This window comes from Lissotriton vulgaris, chromosome 4_1 (assembly GCF_964263255.1).
Source record: "Lissotriton vulgaris chromosome 4_1, aLisVul1.2, whole genome shotgun sequence".
In the NCBI taxonomy this organism is placed as follows: Eukaryota; Metazoa; Chordata; class Amphibia; order Caudata; family Salamandridae; genus Lissotriton; species Lissotriton vulgaris.
The window spans coordinates 963,573,646-963,590,032 of record NC_141691.1 but is presented as its reverse complement, the minus strand read 5'-3'; the positions used below and the strand labels follow the sequence as shown (position 1 = coordinate 963,590,032).

General features: G+C 42.2%; 1 protein-coding gene and 2 long non-coding RNA genes across 3 annotated transcripts in view; 2 read left to right on the top strand and 1 right to left on the bottom strand.

Moving 5' to 3' along the window:
• LOC147722759 (maestro heat-like repeat-containing protein family member 1) overlaps positions 1-16,387 on the top strand; it is a 104,780-nt gene that overhangs the window by 19,510 nt on the left and 68,883 nt on the right. Inside the window, exon 4 of the mRNA XM_086966889.1 lies at positions 8,644-8,766. Within this exon, the coding sequence (XP_086823015.1) occupies positions 8,644-8,766 (123 nt within the window). The remainder of the gene's footprint in view (positions 1-8,643; positions 8,767-16,387) is intronic.
• LOC147722761 (uncharacterized) lies at positions 9,648-10,500 on the bottom strand. The gene is made up of 2 exons (XR_015310043.1): positions 10,229-10,500; positions 9,648-9,808 (listed from the first exon to the last, which is right to left on the bottom strand). It is a non-coding gene; the product is annotated as an uncharacterized LOC147722761 (long non-coding RNA).
• On the top strand, positions 10,643-11,692 carry LOC147722760 (uncharacterized). The gene is made up of 2 exons (XR_015310042.1): positions 10,643-11,111; positions 11,532-11,692. It is a non-coding gene; the product is annotated as an uncharacterized LOC147722760 (long non-coding RNA).

Genomic DNA, 16,387 nt, shown 5'->3' with positions numbered 1-16,387 from the left:
CCTCACAGATCAGTACACACCTCATCCAATTTCTTGATGTGGAGATTTACATTGAGAATGGGAGATTACACACTCGCTTGCACAGGAAAGCTACAGCGGGCAACGCTATACTGCACGCAAGTAGCTCCCATCCTAACCATTTGATTAGAAGCATCCCTTATGGTGAGTTTCTTAGGATGAGGAGGATCTGCAGCACCCCATCAGATTTGGAAAGATGTCAGAATGAGGCGTTGGAAAGATTCTGTGCTCGAGGGTATGATGTAGCCCTTTTATTAGAGGCGAAAGACAGAGCCAACCAACTGGACAGGGACAATTATCTAGCCTCCATTAATGTGGATGTTACTCCTAGTCCAGTTGAAAGGGAGGTTGAGACACAGGCGAATAACATCAGTCTGATAACCACATTCAATGAAGATCACAAAAAAGTGAGAGGAATTTTGAAAAAGCATTGGCCCCTGTTAAAGACAGATATTACTCTAGCCCCCCTTATACCAGCTGAACCAGGGGGTGGTGTTTAGAAGAGCTCCGTCCATGAGGGACATGCTGGTTAAATCCAGTCCGGAGGTAATAATGAAACCTCATCGAATTTCCAACAAATGCGGTTTTTTCAAATGTATATCTTGCAGGGCCTGCAAATTTGGTGTAAACACCAGTGAGTATTGCTCTGCTTTTGACCCTAATCCTATCAAGATCAGGGATCATTTCACCTGCCGCACGGACTTTGCAGTATACGTGCTCCAATGTACCTGTGGTCTCAGGTACGTTGGCAGCACAAAACTGCAGGCTTTTAACCGCATTCTGCAACACCTACGAGCTGTTGTCAATTCGGATGGCAATTATCCGGTAGCCCGGCATTTCGAATTGGTCCACAATAAGAACCTAAATGAATTAAGATATTTTATCATTGATGCGGTGCCAAAAAACATCAGAGGGGGAAACAGGGAGAAAGCGTTAAGGCAGCTTGAGAGTAAGTACATCGTATTACTCGATACCAGAATCCCAAACGGATTAAACACAGGGGAGGACCTTTATTGCTTCCTCTAGAGGTAGTAGCATAGTGAGCTATGTTAGTCATTCTGTCATAGCACCCACGAACATGTATCCGTTTGGATAGAGCCAGGGGTAGAAGCGTTTTGTCATACATAACACCAAGGGGACAAGGATGGCTATTCTGTCTAACTTACTTTGGGCACCCCAATTAATAACCTCACTCCTTCAAGCTGTCCACGTAGCAGTGAAAAGGGCACTATGCCATAATATCCACTGGAGTGTATATCCCTGTTTGGCCCCGTACCTCCCGTAGCGAGCTTTTTATCAGGCATTGGGCACTATGCCATGATGTTCCCGTGGTGCCACATCACAAGTGTTGTCTTAAAATGGTTTTTCAGCGTTACTGTGACTGTTACACACATTTACCTCTGTTAGTGGGTGGCATGTAACTCTTCATTAATAGAGATTCAATTAACGTGCCACCACCAATGTACTCCCTAAAAACATTTTAGTATAACACTCGGTCTTAATAAGCACAATTTTGCACATCAGCACTATTTTGCACTTTCTAATAGCATATTTTGCACGTTCCCTATATTTGAGACTTCCTGCAGCTTTGGAATCTATATATACATGAATTGGAGTGAATCATGAATTTGATGGGCAATGCACTTTATTCCATAGGCATCAATATGAAATGATATATTTATTTGTAAATAATGTGTAAATATATTAATTTGCCTTATCAAGTGTTTACAATTGTATATATTAATATGAAATGAACTTGCCTTTTGCACATGGACCATTGTACATTGTTAATGGGATTTTAGACAGCAGCTCCGTTTACGAAGTATTTCTTCCATGTTCATGTTGTACTTGAGTCTCATTGGGGACATTCACAGTATATAAGCACACTTATTGGTTCTTTTAAGTCATGTGATCAAGGCTGCCTTGCTGCAGCCGAAACGCGTCATGCTGGGGACAGAAGAACAATAAACCACCCTTGAATTGAAATTAAGCGCAGTGTTTGTGGTCTGTACCTACATCGAGGAGTCGGTACCTTTGCCGAGGAGTAGGAGTTGGAACGTATATATATATATATATATATCCATACACGTTTCGCACCAGTTCCTCCGAACTCACAACTGGTGCCTCCAATTAGCGGGGGTGTGACCCATTTTATTCAACAACCAAAAAAGCAACTGGAACACTCCTGGGGCTTTCAACATAACTTTATTGGCCACATACGCGTTTCAGCAATCAGCCTTCATCAGTGTGGCAAAAGTAAATGTTCGACATAGGCAGAACCATGAGAATGTAAGCAATTATTGTCACAATTGACTATTTTCTATCCAATCGGGAGAGAGTAGTTGAGCCAGTAGGCAGATGGTGAACCGACATCTCCGTTTGTTATTTTAAGGACTGTGTGACTTGTATGCCCAATGGAAAATTTGAGATGTCATCAGTGATGTCACTGAGCATGTCATGAGTGATGTAATATGTGACGTCATCAGCAGTGCATTGCATGGGCACAAGTTAAAGTTAGGTCTACTGACTATTTCTATGGTTTTGTATGAGTGAAATCTCCAACTAACTATAACGTCCCTGAAACCTATGTTTTTTTCAGTGTGGGGTCCAACTAGCCCACTCGGTACATCCAGTAAGTGCCACAGTGGAGCTTGCCTCTGATTGGCTGCCAACACTTGTAACCAGGAAGTGTTGACAGCCATCTTGTCACTTGGTATGAGGAGAAAGAAAAATGATTAAAAAAGAAGAAAAGGTGGCAGGGTAAAAGCCCCCTGACCGCATAGGCCTGATCAGTGGGTCCCACAGGGCCTAAAGAGCATTTTTTGGGGGGGCTGGACTTTCACACCCAGCGTGACTCCAACCGAAAATATTTTAAAAAATGAAGCGCGGGAGCCTCATGTATGTGGCGCTCCAGAAGGTGGCAAACCAAAGTGTCCATTAAGGGAATATAGAGGAGAGGAGATAAAGGGCAGCCTTGCCTAGACCCCCTCAATATAGGGAACAAATCCATGAGGGAGCCATTGACTCCCATGCGTGCCACAGGATTAGGATATAAGAGCATGACCAAGGAGATGAGTGCGGTGGGGATTCCCAGTTTGATCAGAGCTTCTTTCAAGAAGGGCCACTCCAAGGGGTCAAACGTCTTTTCGGGATCCAATAGGGTAACTACAGCAGGTGTTTGGCAGGAGATCCTGTTGACCACTGCAAAGAGATGTAGTTGACTTGTCGTTTGAAAGCTTTATAGAAAGCTCTCATAAGGCCATCAAGGCCAGGGCCATTGGACCTGTCTAAAGAGTCGATCACCTGGGTGACCTCCTCGCAAAAAATGATCTTGCTTAAAAATTGTCATTGGCCATCAGTGGGCCAGACCTATGGCGATCTCCACCAAGTATGATGGGATCTCTGGTGCATTGTCAGGCATGCAGGATGTATAAAGAAGTTCATAATAGTGTTGGGACTCTGCCAGAACATCTTCACCAGCAAAAACAGAGGACTCAGAGACGGTGCGCAATTCACTGACATAACTACCTAGGCGATTAGGGTGGATTGTCCGCACAAGAGTGCGGTCGGGTGCGCCCCCTCACCATAGCACGGAGCCCTAGTGTGTTTCCCTAGATATGCGATTTCCCTATCATCCAGATCGCGAAATTCAGTCAACAATACTTAACGTCAATGGAGTTGGAGGCCGCCGCCTTAGGAGGCACTTAAGTCTATACCTTGGAGGTTTAAAAGCATTGCGGTTGGGAGTGGATATCTCATAGGATACTCAGATGCTTGGATATGCACACCCCACGGATATATGCTTTAAAGGCCTTCCTGAGGGTTGCCTGTGTGGAGACCATGCCTGAATTAATTGCGAAGTAGTGGACGATGGAATGAAGGAGTTCGCTACAGAAGACAGGATCATGTAGAGCTTAGTGATGGATACTCAAGGTGTGCTCTGACCTACATCCATAGGGGACCTGTAGGGTTAAGAGAGCAGGGCTATGATCTGATAGAGTTTGCGGTAGAAGTTTTACCTTTGTAGTCCAGAGTGAAACATTAGCAGACAAGAACCAATAAATTAGCCATATCAAAATATCATGTGGGCAGAGTGTAAGGTATAACCAGGTGTGGATGGCTGTTGACCACATCAGATATCCTGTAGAGCATAAGCGTCTGCAATATAAGGTGGAGTGCTTCCCATGATTGGGGATAATCACTCAGCTGGGTACTAGAGTCAATGCTAGAGTATGTACGATGTTGAAATCCCCATTCAGAAGAGCAAAGCTGGCATCTGCATGTCCCATATGGGCATAAAACTCCTGAAAGAATTTTGGATACTCAGTGTTCGGGGCGTATATGTTGACTAATAGAACTCGTTTGTCAGTGAGGCTGACTTGTAGGATTAAATAGCATCCATTTGGGTCTGAGTGACATTTATGGAGGGAATAGGGGCTGCTTTTATGCATGAGGGGGCAGAATCCACAGGAATAGGAGCCGTGACAGGAGAAATAGCGTGGGGCCCCAAGTAGTCACCTATGATTGGGCGCCATTGGGTAAGAGACGTGTTTCCTGAAGGAAGGCTATGTCGCAACAGATATGAGAGGACTTTTTTCCTTTACGTGGATTATTGATGCCACATATCTTTCATGTAAGGGAAGTAATGTCTATCACCTCTCCAGGCCCTTTCTGAGATGGCATAGAGTAAACAGGTGTGAAAAGAACAGCGCCATGTTATAAACTGGCATATAGTGTACCTGTTGTAACAAACAAATACAAAACTGAATGGAAAAAAAGCAGAAAGGGCCCACACCTATCCCCCCTCCCACCCCCACTATATAGGAAAACATCCCATAAAGTCCCGAAAAGGAGAAACAAAGAACTAAACAATCCCAATGAGGCTACTGCAGTGTTCTCCATGGGGGAGAGTTGACGTGTTTGCTTGGTGTGGCCCGTTCCTAGAGGAATAGCTGAAACAGAAAGGAAGAATCAACTACATATAAACAGCATTTGTATGGAAAAAGTAATGAGAAGGCAATGATGAGCAAAGCATACTGTCTGAGGCAGTCCACAGGTGTTATGCAGAAGTAGTCCCTATTTTGAGGGAGAATCCAAGTACTGCAGGCCATATCAGCTCTAAGGGGACTAAGGAGCAGGAGTCGGTGATCCAGTACTTTGTAGCATGTTCTGTCTAGAAGAGGAGGACTTGAAAGCAAAGTGTTTGCAAAATTCGTTTGCCTCTGCTGGGTTGTCAAAGGAGCGAGGTTTCCCATTGACCTTAACTCATAGACAGGCAGGGTAGAGCATATCATATTTAAAGCCCAACTTGCGGAGAGAGTTCTTAACATCGCTGAATTTCCACCAGTTTCAAAACCTTCAAAGTGGGGAGTCATACCCTGGGTAAGGTCCCAGCTTTCTCTTACCTGCTGGTGCTATTTGATGCTAATATGAGTTTTAAACACCTAGTTGAGGGTAAGACTTGTGATTTGGTCAAGACCACGGGGACTGTAGCTAGCGTTGCAGAGAGGTTGGGCTCATGGTGACTGGACCCTCTAGTTAAGTATTTTAAGTCCAAGTGCATCTCCAAGGAGCTATATGACAGTGATGTATGGGGTTACATGACGGTCGATAAAATTGAACTCACAGAAAATACATTTTAAGGTGTATTCTGCGGGTCCACAAAGTAGCCCAGCTTTTTTTGTTAGTCAGGAACTGTGTTTTAGATACATTGGTGACCTTGTTGCTCTCAGACCCTTGCTGTGCTGGATCAAGATATAGACTGGGGAGGGATGCCAAATAAATAGACTGATTTTGTCTGATTGTCTGACCCTTGACAACATGCATCAAATCCCTTGGATTGCTTATATGAAGGCAGCTTTTACCAGCATGGGTTGGATGTACATATACTGCAATTATTTCTCCCCGTACCCCCTGGAACTCAAAAGACGGAGAGACTTGTTTCTCAAAAGTCCCTTATTACAACATGAACACCAAGAGCTGTTGAAACGCTTTGTATAGGGGCGTTTATTTTTAAAAACAGTTCAGGGTATGGAGCTTTCCTTTCTCTCCTATCTAATGAAAGGGATAGATTTCTGTTGGTACGATTCAAGGTTAACGTGCTGCATCATCTTTTGGCCACATCTAGTGGTCAGTCTCTTTGGGCACTTAGGGTCCTGTGGATGCAACAATATGTCTCCACAGGCTACCCTACATATTGTTGTGCAAATATTTGAGCTTGCCTAGGAAGCAGTTCCTTTTCCCGTTACTAAAAGTTCTGAACTTCTCACAAGGATACCTGGCACTTATGTATCTGCAGCTCCTGATGATCAAGCATTATCTTTTTGCTGTTTCATGCTTTCTACATGCTGCTTTGAGATCAAGACAATCTAGACCTGATTAACCTTGATGTGATGCATGAGATTATATAATGTATTGTTACTGTTGACACATCCGTATTTCTTTAAAAAATGTTAAGCCTACTAGTTTTTACCATTTTAGAAACATAATTTTATGTTCTTGTACGGTTGTGATTATAGCCGAATAAATGTTTGTATGCTGACAATATGTATATATAGATGTATGCCATGTTACCTACTGGCAGATGCCAGTAGGTAGTTGTAGTTTGGACAATTGGACCATGTTTCCATAGGAAAAGGGTTTTGTAACTTGTTTATATATTTGGCGTAGTTTGACGAATCTTCACTATAAGTGGGTGTGTGAGTGGCTTTATTGATGAGTAAGTGGTTGTGTGAGTACTTGCATGGGTCTGTGAGTGATTGTGTGGGGGTGTGAGTGGGTGCATGAGAGGTTATATAGGAGTGTGAGAGGGTGTGTGAGTAGTTCTGTGGATAATGTCATTAGTGATGTCCTCAGTGATGTCACTGGCCATGTCATAAGTGATGTAATATGTGAGGTAATACACAGTGCATTGCGGGCCCGTAAGTTATAGTTAGATCAGATTTTGTATAAGTGGAATCTGAGCCGAACTATAACGTTCCTGTACCCTTTGTTTTTATAGTGAATAATAGATCTATCCATAGATCTATCCACTCTCCATATTCACTTGAGCAACAAAAAATGGCCAGAGACACTGCACGGCTTGAAATCTGAAGAGACAACCATTGCAAAAAGGACTGAGAGTATAGGGATCCGTTGTTTGTTTATTTACATATATTTTTAAATCACCTACTGGCAGTTGCCATTAGGTAGGAGGACCCAAAACAACTTTTCCTCATGTAATTTCCCATAGGAATTTTGAACCTGACTATAGCCCGAACTGCTGAATGGAATTACACCAAATTTGGCAGAAAGCATGCTCTCGGAATTTGGTTTAAATCTGTTCAGTAGTTTTTAAGTAAAACAAATATATATGTATATATAGAGACGTAGAGGGTCTGCAGATCCGACAGTTCTCATAGTGAGATCTGATTGGCTGCCAACACTTCTACTAGAAAGTAGTGGTAGACATTTTGGGACTCAGGACTTGGCCAAACTCACAAACAAAATGGGAAAAAAATGCAATGGGGTGGGGTAGGAATACTCTGACCCCCTAGGACTGGTTGCGGGGGGCCCCAGGTAACCGTGTCTTGGCAAAAATGTTTAGATTTAAATTGTTCTCTGATTTTCCAGAGGATCTGTGGCCAAATCCCAAAAAAATAGACAAGTACAGTCTCCTGTGCTTGTTTTCTTTAATTCCCATGGCGGGTAAGGTCCCATGTTTTTTGTTTTTTTACAGAGTTTTATATAGTGCGAACCTGGCCCGAATCAGGTATCAAAGCGCTTTACATAGCACCAGTTGTATTACTTGAGGGCACAGTAATTTTTGCATATGCATATAGGTCAGGGGCGTACGTGGCCCACTTCCCAAGGATGAGCCAACCCTGATGTCCCCATTTCCCGGGGCCCAGCTTTATAAAATATTGAGAGGGCAGCACATAGGCCCCGTACTGTTTTCAGCCTCGGACCCCATCTTCTAGGGTACATATATAGGTAAGAAGGGCGAGTGGGCACGCAGACCCCCTCCCCGGGCTGATTCAAGCCCTAGGGACCCCATGGCCCGGCCCTGTTACTAATGGGGAGTAACTATACCTTGTGCCCTAGGGCAACTATAACTCGCAAGGTCACCATGCACCTCACATTTTACTTCACTTGTGACATCTTCTCCGATATTATTGATAATATCAGTGTAACTTTTGCTGTCAAATTGTGGATGAGATAACAGTTCATGGTGGGGTTGAGTTATAATTAACTTAGGCACAAGTTATAGTTACTTGAGATAACTCTAGCTATAACTGCTGAATTTCTATGGTTTTGAGTGTGAAAAATCTGAACCTAACTGTAACCTCCCTATAACCTTTGGTTTTTAATGAATATATATACCCAATCTACCTTTACCTAAAGCTCTCCCATTTAGTAATAACTATTACTTGTTTTCCAGCCACTCACTCCCATCCCTCCCACGGGTAGTACAAAATTATAGTTGTATGTGTAGGGCTAAGATCTCGTAGTAAAGATAAGAGAGGTGGAGGCAGAGGTCTTCATACAAAGGTTTTGGGATAAGCATTTTGCAGTATGTTGCAGTTTGTGAATATGTTCCTGATTGACTCTGTTAATCACATGTATGAAATGTACTTTTTCTTCCAGTTAACACCCCTGAAGGAACTAGCCATTGTACATTGTATGTATACTACCATCACTCAAAGGGAGGTGACAATGAGCAACATGTTGGTGACTGCTGACACTCTGGATAGCATCTTGACGGACTCGGTAAGCAACAGGTTCCCACCGACAGATGGTGATCGTTCATTCAGTCTTGGAAAACCTCAGAACCTTCAGGGCAAAGCAGAATTACTTCTGATCATTCAGTCAGAACTTTGGTATTCCAGATAGTTCCATCATGGTCTGCAGCCGGTATGGAAACTAGCAGTGTTGCAATTGAATGGTTAACAGGCTTATAAAGATGGCTCTCTCAAAGTATCTGAAAAATTTTGCACAGGATGATTAAATTGTCGCCACAATGGATGTGAGTAGAGAGCCTGGCAGACGTAGTGCATGGGAGACGCAATGGAGCACAAAAAAAACAAGATATTACTGACATGAAAAAGTCTAATCAGTTACCCAAAGGAAATAGAAGGGATTGTGTTGGATTGGGGATATCATGGGAGCTACAAGAAATATAGCAGCTCTTATAACGAGAACACTGTCTTAGTTTTACAGTGGGTGGGAATGTAGAAATCAACAGAACTATATATCAGAATATTACATATAGAATATCATTTGACAGAGGCAAGATGGCGGCCGCCAGCTCAGTCGTGTGAGCTGGTATCTCCTGTACTCCAAGAACAAGAAAAAAGAGGGAGATCCCCTAAATGTCAATATGGGACAGGGTAGAGTAATGTTAAAACACAAGAAAGTCCCTAGTTGTCAGGAAATATCCTCTGTCACAGCCCCTTGTTCCCAAAGGACCTAGCGTGGCTACAACACAATTGTTGTGTTACACCTGGTCCTGTCATTCGACCTAGACCCAAATAACTATATGAGAAACAGTTTTAACTACTCGAGGTCAGCTAAACATCATAAACTAAAAATAAAAATAAAACAGATATAATTCATGTGGCATTCAAGAAAGGGATCTAACTGTAATTGGGTAAATTAAAAACAATCATTTATTAAAATTTCATCACATTACAGTACATCACAAATTGCATCATTGTACAAAAACATTACGATAAAAACCAAAGAGTCGACGCAGCGTTTCGGTGTCTTGACCAGTGTGTCACACCTTCTTCAGGACAGGTTTTTAAAATCACTAAAAAGAGAATGCCACAATTATACACAGTTTATAACAAGACCTCGAGCTATGCCTATACATATTGTTCTCATAATTTAAAATACATTACACATTTATTAAAAAAACAAGTCATAACCGCACCAACTTTCCTATACTCATTCATTACAGTTGTTCATCAATTAACTCTAGATTTACACATACAGGGAATAATTTTATTAAAAATTATGCCATTCCCTTTCGAATTTAACCTGGTGTCCAAGGATCTTTTGTTTTCTTGTTTGCATAGCTAATTTCAACATATCTCTCATTTGCATTTGGATTGCTATTATATGTTAGATCTTTCTAGTCTTTTCTCGAATGTTATCTTGGACAAGTAAGTACTTTTCTAAATTTCATAAATCCTAGGGTTGTTTGTGCATACTCCAAAGTTATACATACCTTGGAAATCAAGTGAGACAGATTTATAATATAATGTCTTGTTTTACCCTCTATTTCTCAATCTCATAGGGGTATGTTCTCCATATCATAAAAGGATTTGTCACCTACAAAAATACAGATGGCATCATCTATCATGTTACTCCCCTTTCTTTTACAACAAATACTTTTATTCATCTGTTTAATATTGCTTGTTGTAATACCTTAATCCAGAAATACATATGTTGAATAGGTTTGCTGCACCAGGAATGACCACCGTTCTGATAGGTTCTATATACTTCTACTGCAAATAGACAGAAATACACACAGTTGCCAAATTGTAAGAAGGTTATGGTCTTCTATTAATGGTTAAAAAACGACAATTAGATGGTCTTGAGTGTTTCATACCTTCTAAAAGAAGGAAAATAAGAAGTTTAAAAGCGATTATCAAAATCGGACATAGAAGGAAGTAATTGAAACTCCTCTAGACCCCATGAGGTGACCTCAAACTACATAACGAAAGGTATGAAACACTCAAGACCATCTAATTGTCGTTTTTTAACCATTAATAGAAGACCATAACCTTCTTACAATTTGGCAACTGTGTGTATTTCTGTCTATTTGCAGTAGAAGTATATAGAACCTATCAGAACGGTGGTCATTCCTGGTGCAGCAAACCTATTCAACATATGTATTTCTGGATTAAGGTATTACAACAAGCAATATTAAACAGATGAATAAAAGTATTTGTTGTAAAAGAAAGGGGAGTAACATGATAGATGATGCCATCTGTATTTTTGTAGGTGACAAATCCTTTTATGATATGGAGAACATACCCCTATGAGATTGAGAAATAGAGGGTAAAACAAGACATTATATTATAAATCTGTCTCACTTGATTTCCAAGGTATGTATAACTTTGGAGTATGCACAAACAACCCTAGGATTTATGAAATTTAGAAAAGTACTTACTTGTCCAAGATAACATTCGAGAAAAGACTAGAAAGATCTAACATATAATAGCAATCCAAATGCAAATGAGAGATATGTTGAAATTATCTATGCAAACAAGAAAACAAAAGATCCTTGGACACCAGGTTAAATTCGAAAGGGAATGGCATAATTTTTAATAAAATTATTCCCTGTATGTGTAAATCTAGAGTTAATTGATGAACAACTGTAATGAATGAGTATAGGAAAGTTGGTGCGGTTATGACTTGTTTTTTTAATAAATGTGTAATGTATTTTAAATTATGAGAACAATATGTATAGGCATAGCTCGAGGTCTTGTTATAAACTGTGTATAATTGTGGCATTCTCTTTTTAGTGATTTTAAAAACCTGTCCTGAAGAAGGTGTGACACACTGGTCAAGACACCGAAACGCTGCGTCGACTCTTTGGTTTTTATCGTAATGTTTTTGTACAATGATGCAATTTGTGATGTACTGTAATGTGATGAAATTTTAATAAATGATTGTTTTTAATTTACCCAATTACAGTTAGATCCCTTTCTTGAATGCCACATGAATTATATCTGTTTTATTTTTATTTTTAGTTTATGATGTTTAGCTGACCTCGAGTAGTTAAAACTGTTTCTCATATAGTTATTTGGGTCTAGGTCGAATGACAGGACCAGGTGTAACACAACAATTGTGTTGTAGCCACGCTAGATCTCCTGTACTCCTACACCCGTGAGGAAGATGTACTGTGGATAGTGAGAGGACGAGAGGGTGAAAGTGGGTCTGAGCACTTACCGAGGTGTGCGTAGCTCAGTCCTGGTACTATTGGCATGTTCAGGTTTGCTGCGACAGCTATTTTTCATTATCTCAGCAAAATCCGATTTGGATACATTGTAGCCGCAAGGGGCCGGGCGTAGACGCTGAGCCGAGAAGCAGCAACTGTTGCAGGCAAAACTACTGGAGAGTCGAGAACAGGATATCGCAGAACACCGATAATGCCGCCTAAAGGAGCTAGAGGGAAAGCCCAAGCCCTGGCTGATGGTGCTACCGCTGCTGCTACAGTGGCAGCCGTTGGAACTGTCTCCGGAACGATAGAAAAAACCGCGGAGCAGCTGAGCCATAAGAAAGCCTCTAATCTCAATGGTAAAAAAAATAAAGGCGAGAGCTGTGCCCGTGGTAACTCTACAGGCATGGTCAGTCCTGCAAAATTCACTATCCCGCAAAAGTTCTCACAAGGCAAAGGTGGGAAGAGTGGGAAAACGGGTGTTCAGGGTATTCCGAATACCCAAACAGACAAGCTCCTATGAACATTGGGTGTTGAAGCTGTTGTTGGTCCCCCCGGTCATCATGAAGGAGAGTTCAGGTGCTCAGCAGATTTCTCTGTATGGCGCTGTTGCAGTGGACAATTTAATATCTGGCATCAATATGGATCTGGCTAACGGCGCTGGTAAAAAGGATGGGCGCAATCCTGCAGGAGTGAACAACAGTGGGGTGAACCCCTTGAACTGGGTTGCCATGATACTGAACCAGTTGTACCACAGAAGCTTTGTAATGATAATAACATTGCGGTTAGAAGCAAAAATGACTCGGTTGGCTTGGCTGGGGCTCTTAAAGGGACAGAGTCACTCAGTCTAGATTCACTAACGAAGGAGACTCATAAGCTGCCCAAGAGCTGTTGTGTCTATTTGGGGAAACTTAGAGATGGTATGTTCTGAGGGGGGGATTTGAGAGTGCAGCATTAAGGAGCAACTGCTGGAGGTATTATTAATGTCAGAGAGTATAGTTTTCACTTTGTCGAGGAAGTAGTGTTGGAGGGTGTTACAGTCTATTGGTGTTTCTGATTTTCTTGCTTTCTTGCTTAGCTCTGTCAAAATTTTAAAAGTTTCTTTCTGTGTATTTTCTGCGTTGTTAATTCAGGATTCATAGTATTCCGCTTTGGCTAACAGAATGCACTTTGTATAAAGCTTAAGAGATGCTTTATAATGGTCCCGTTCTATATGATCGTTTGTTTTCCTCCAGCATCTCTCTAAATGGCGGAGCTTTCTTTTACATTCCCTCAGAGAAGAGTTGAACCAGGGGGCCCCATTAACTTCTCTGTTGATCTTATGTTTCCTTTTGGGTGCTATCTGATCGATGGCCTGGCTAAGATTTTGCATAATGTTCGCATACTCCTGATCCAAATCACCATGGGTATTAAGCAATTGTGTGCATTTAAGGAGGGTGTCCGTCAGAGTTATTGAATCAAATGAGGTCTTGAAATGGTAAAAGTGCACCATCTTCATACAGATCTCCAATGGAGGAGATCCCCGATTCCTCCCAGTCATGTAGCCGCTGTCAATCTCCTCCATGGGGGAGCTCCTCACAGAACCACACCGGGATCTCAGGGGCATATGCCGGGCTCCCTTTATTGCGTCGTATAGCCCCATACCAACATTGCCTCAGGACCCATAGATCCCTGGATACCTCATGTTCCCGCATCGTGAGCTGTAGCAAAATCCGACTCAAGTGACGAAGCTCTAGGTCCCTTCTTCTCTGGTTTGTCTCCATTCTTAGCTTCCCTGCCAGCCGTTGTGCGAACCATTGGAACTGGGCCGCATTGTAGTAGGCCTCAAAATCCGGCACTGCAAAGCCTTCCTCCCGACGCGGGCGCATCATGGTCGGCAGAGACACTCTTCTTCATCTTGTTCCCCACAGGAAGCTCGAAACCATGGAGTTGAATTGGGCAAAGCACTTTACAGGTATCCAAATCGGCAGGGTAACAAAGTAATAAAGTAAACGGGGGAGGGTTATCATTTTTAATAATGCCACACGCCCCGCAACCGACAAAGGCAGGGAGGCCCAGAAGTCAAGGTTACTCCTGGTTGAATGCAGAGCCCTTCCGATGTTACCCTCAAATAAATCAACTGCCTCGTGCTAAATTCTAACCCCCAGATCAGACATCCTATAATTTATTAAATAACAAAAGAGAGAGTCAGGGAGTTTACACTTGATCAATGTGAGTTGGGAACTCCTGGTCCCCGGGATTAAGTTACAAAAACAATGGAGGAGTTACCCCTCAAATAATTAGAAGGAGAGAATCTCTCACAGAGGGTGAAAGTGCTCAATTCAGCACAGTCTATCCCAACCTGTCAGTGGATAATGCATATCCTTGTAGAAGACCCCTCACTCACCAACCTGGTTGGTGACATGCTTCATCATCGGGGTCCCACCCCATAGGCCGAGTGCCTATAGGGTGTGCTGCGACTCCTGATTACAGAGGAGCGGGTTGTTTTCTTTTATGTGTTCAGGGCGAAAAATAAGTGAATTTAAAAAGGGCCAATACTACTCACTGCAAGTTTTATTCTTGAGTGCTTGAACCCTAATAAAAATGTGTAACACCTATGCCTAATTAGGTAGACTTCGGTGTGAAAAAAGAAGTGTCTTTAAAAATAGCTAAGTGTGCTATGTGAAGTGTAATTAGTGCTATAGGTTAAAAAGGTCTACATGTTTCAACAATTGTATTAAGTCAAAGGTTTTCGTCAGGACCGTGAAAATGAACTGGGTGGTCCGCACACGCTAAGGTGCGTCCTGCCCTAGTCCACGATAGAGTACACAAATTGTGAACTCGTGTGAAAAAAGGGTGCAATTTCTTTGATTCAAAGAAAAAAACCTGTAAAGAAACAGGGAAAACAGAAAGACAGGGAGGGGTTACATACAGGGGATGACTACACACATGTAATACATTTAACATACATAGCCAGTGTGTTTCATCAGTCAATACATGGGATGATGCCCATGTTGCAGTCAGACAGTAGGATCCATCTGTTAAGCGGCAGTACTACAGTGCTGTTACCGGACTGTGACTAATGAGCCATGAATCAGTGCCAAAGGAGTGGTGTCGATATGGTTTTGGCATCTGCTAATGACTAGTGACAAAAAAGGGGGGAAAACGTACTATGGGCCAGTGATCATACTGGTGCTGCGGGGTGATCGGATGCACAGAACTGTGAGCACTCGTGAAGGCGTTTAAACTTGAGACTGGTATAAGGTTGATTTCTTACACTCCCTTTGCGGAATTACCGCATCATGGGCGCCAATGCTTCCAAGACGGCAAGAGTCCGTCTCCTGAAAGTGGGTAAAAAGCAAATACAAATACCCGGTTTTAGTTCTGCTGGCTGCTGTTTACAAAGTATTGCCAGCGGTGAGCGCCCGAAGAGAAACCGGTGTTCTCATTCAGGATTTGGATTACATTTCACTTACTTGCAGCTTCTGCTCTTCCGACCGTAAACCTACTTGGCAAGACCGGCGGCGCCCCGAGGAGTGACCGGCTAGTTCTGAATGCCGGTAAAGTAACCCGGATCCGTTCCTGGATGGGCGTGGCTACGTCACGTGATGTGGTCACGTGGATCGTAATCGGCCAATCCGATTCGGGTAGAAGGTGGGGCCTTCTGATGTTTGTTTTACTACCGGGAAACAGAGTAAGTTGATGTTTCCATGGTGATGAGAGAGGTTTTTTGCTTTAAAGGAGAAGCATTACACAAGCGTGTAGTTACACGAGCAACAGAACCATTTAAGCAGTTTTTAAGGTGTTATTGATGGTATAGAGGGCAGATTCAGAATTAACAACCAACGGAATTAATATACTGGTAATTAGGTATTTTTAGCACATAGGGCTGAGGCTATTAGGTCATTACACTGTTCCACGGAATATTGTCGTTTAAGCCCGACTTGTGGGTGGATAATCTGTAGACCCACCTCTGTTCTTTTTCAAATAGGCGTTGTGTCAGATTAGCCCCTGGCTGTATTTGTTCGATAATTATCCAGTGAAGGTCATCTGGTGTATGGCCTGCAGACAAAAAATGTTCTGTCAGTCTGGTATTGTTTTTTTTACACCTAATGGTGCTTCTATGTTCACCAATCCGCAATTTGATCTTGCGGCTTGTCATCCCTATATAACGCAAATTGCACGGGCATGTGAGCATATAGATGACATTCTCACTGTTGCAATTAGTCTGTCCCTTAATTGTCCAGATTTTATCGGGTTCCAACTGCAATGTTTTTGTGTTTGCAGTGAATGGGCAGACGCTGCAATTACCACATTTATAGTGGCCAGTGACTCTTGGTAAACCCCATAAATTTGTTTGTGTTTCTTTTTCTGGGGTTGTCTTTATTGGTCTTGTATTGACTACTTTGTCTCTTATGCTTTGTGCTTTTTTGAAGGAGAACAGTGGTTTTTCCCACTTCA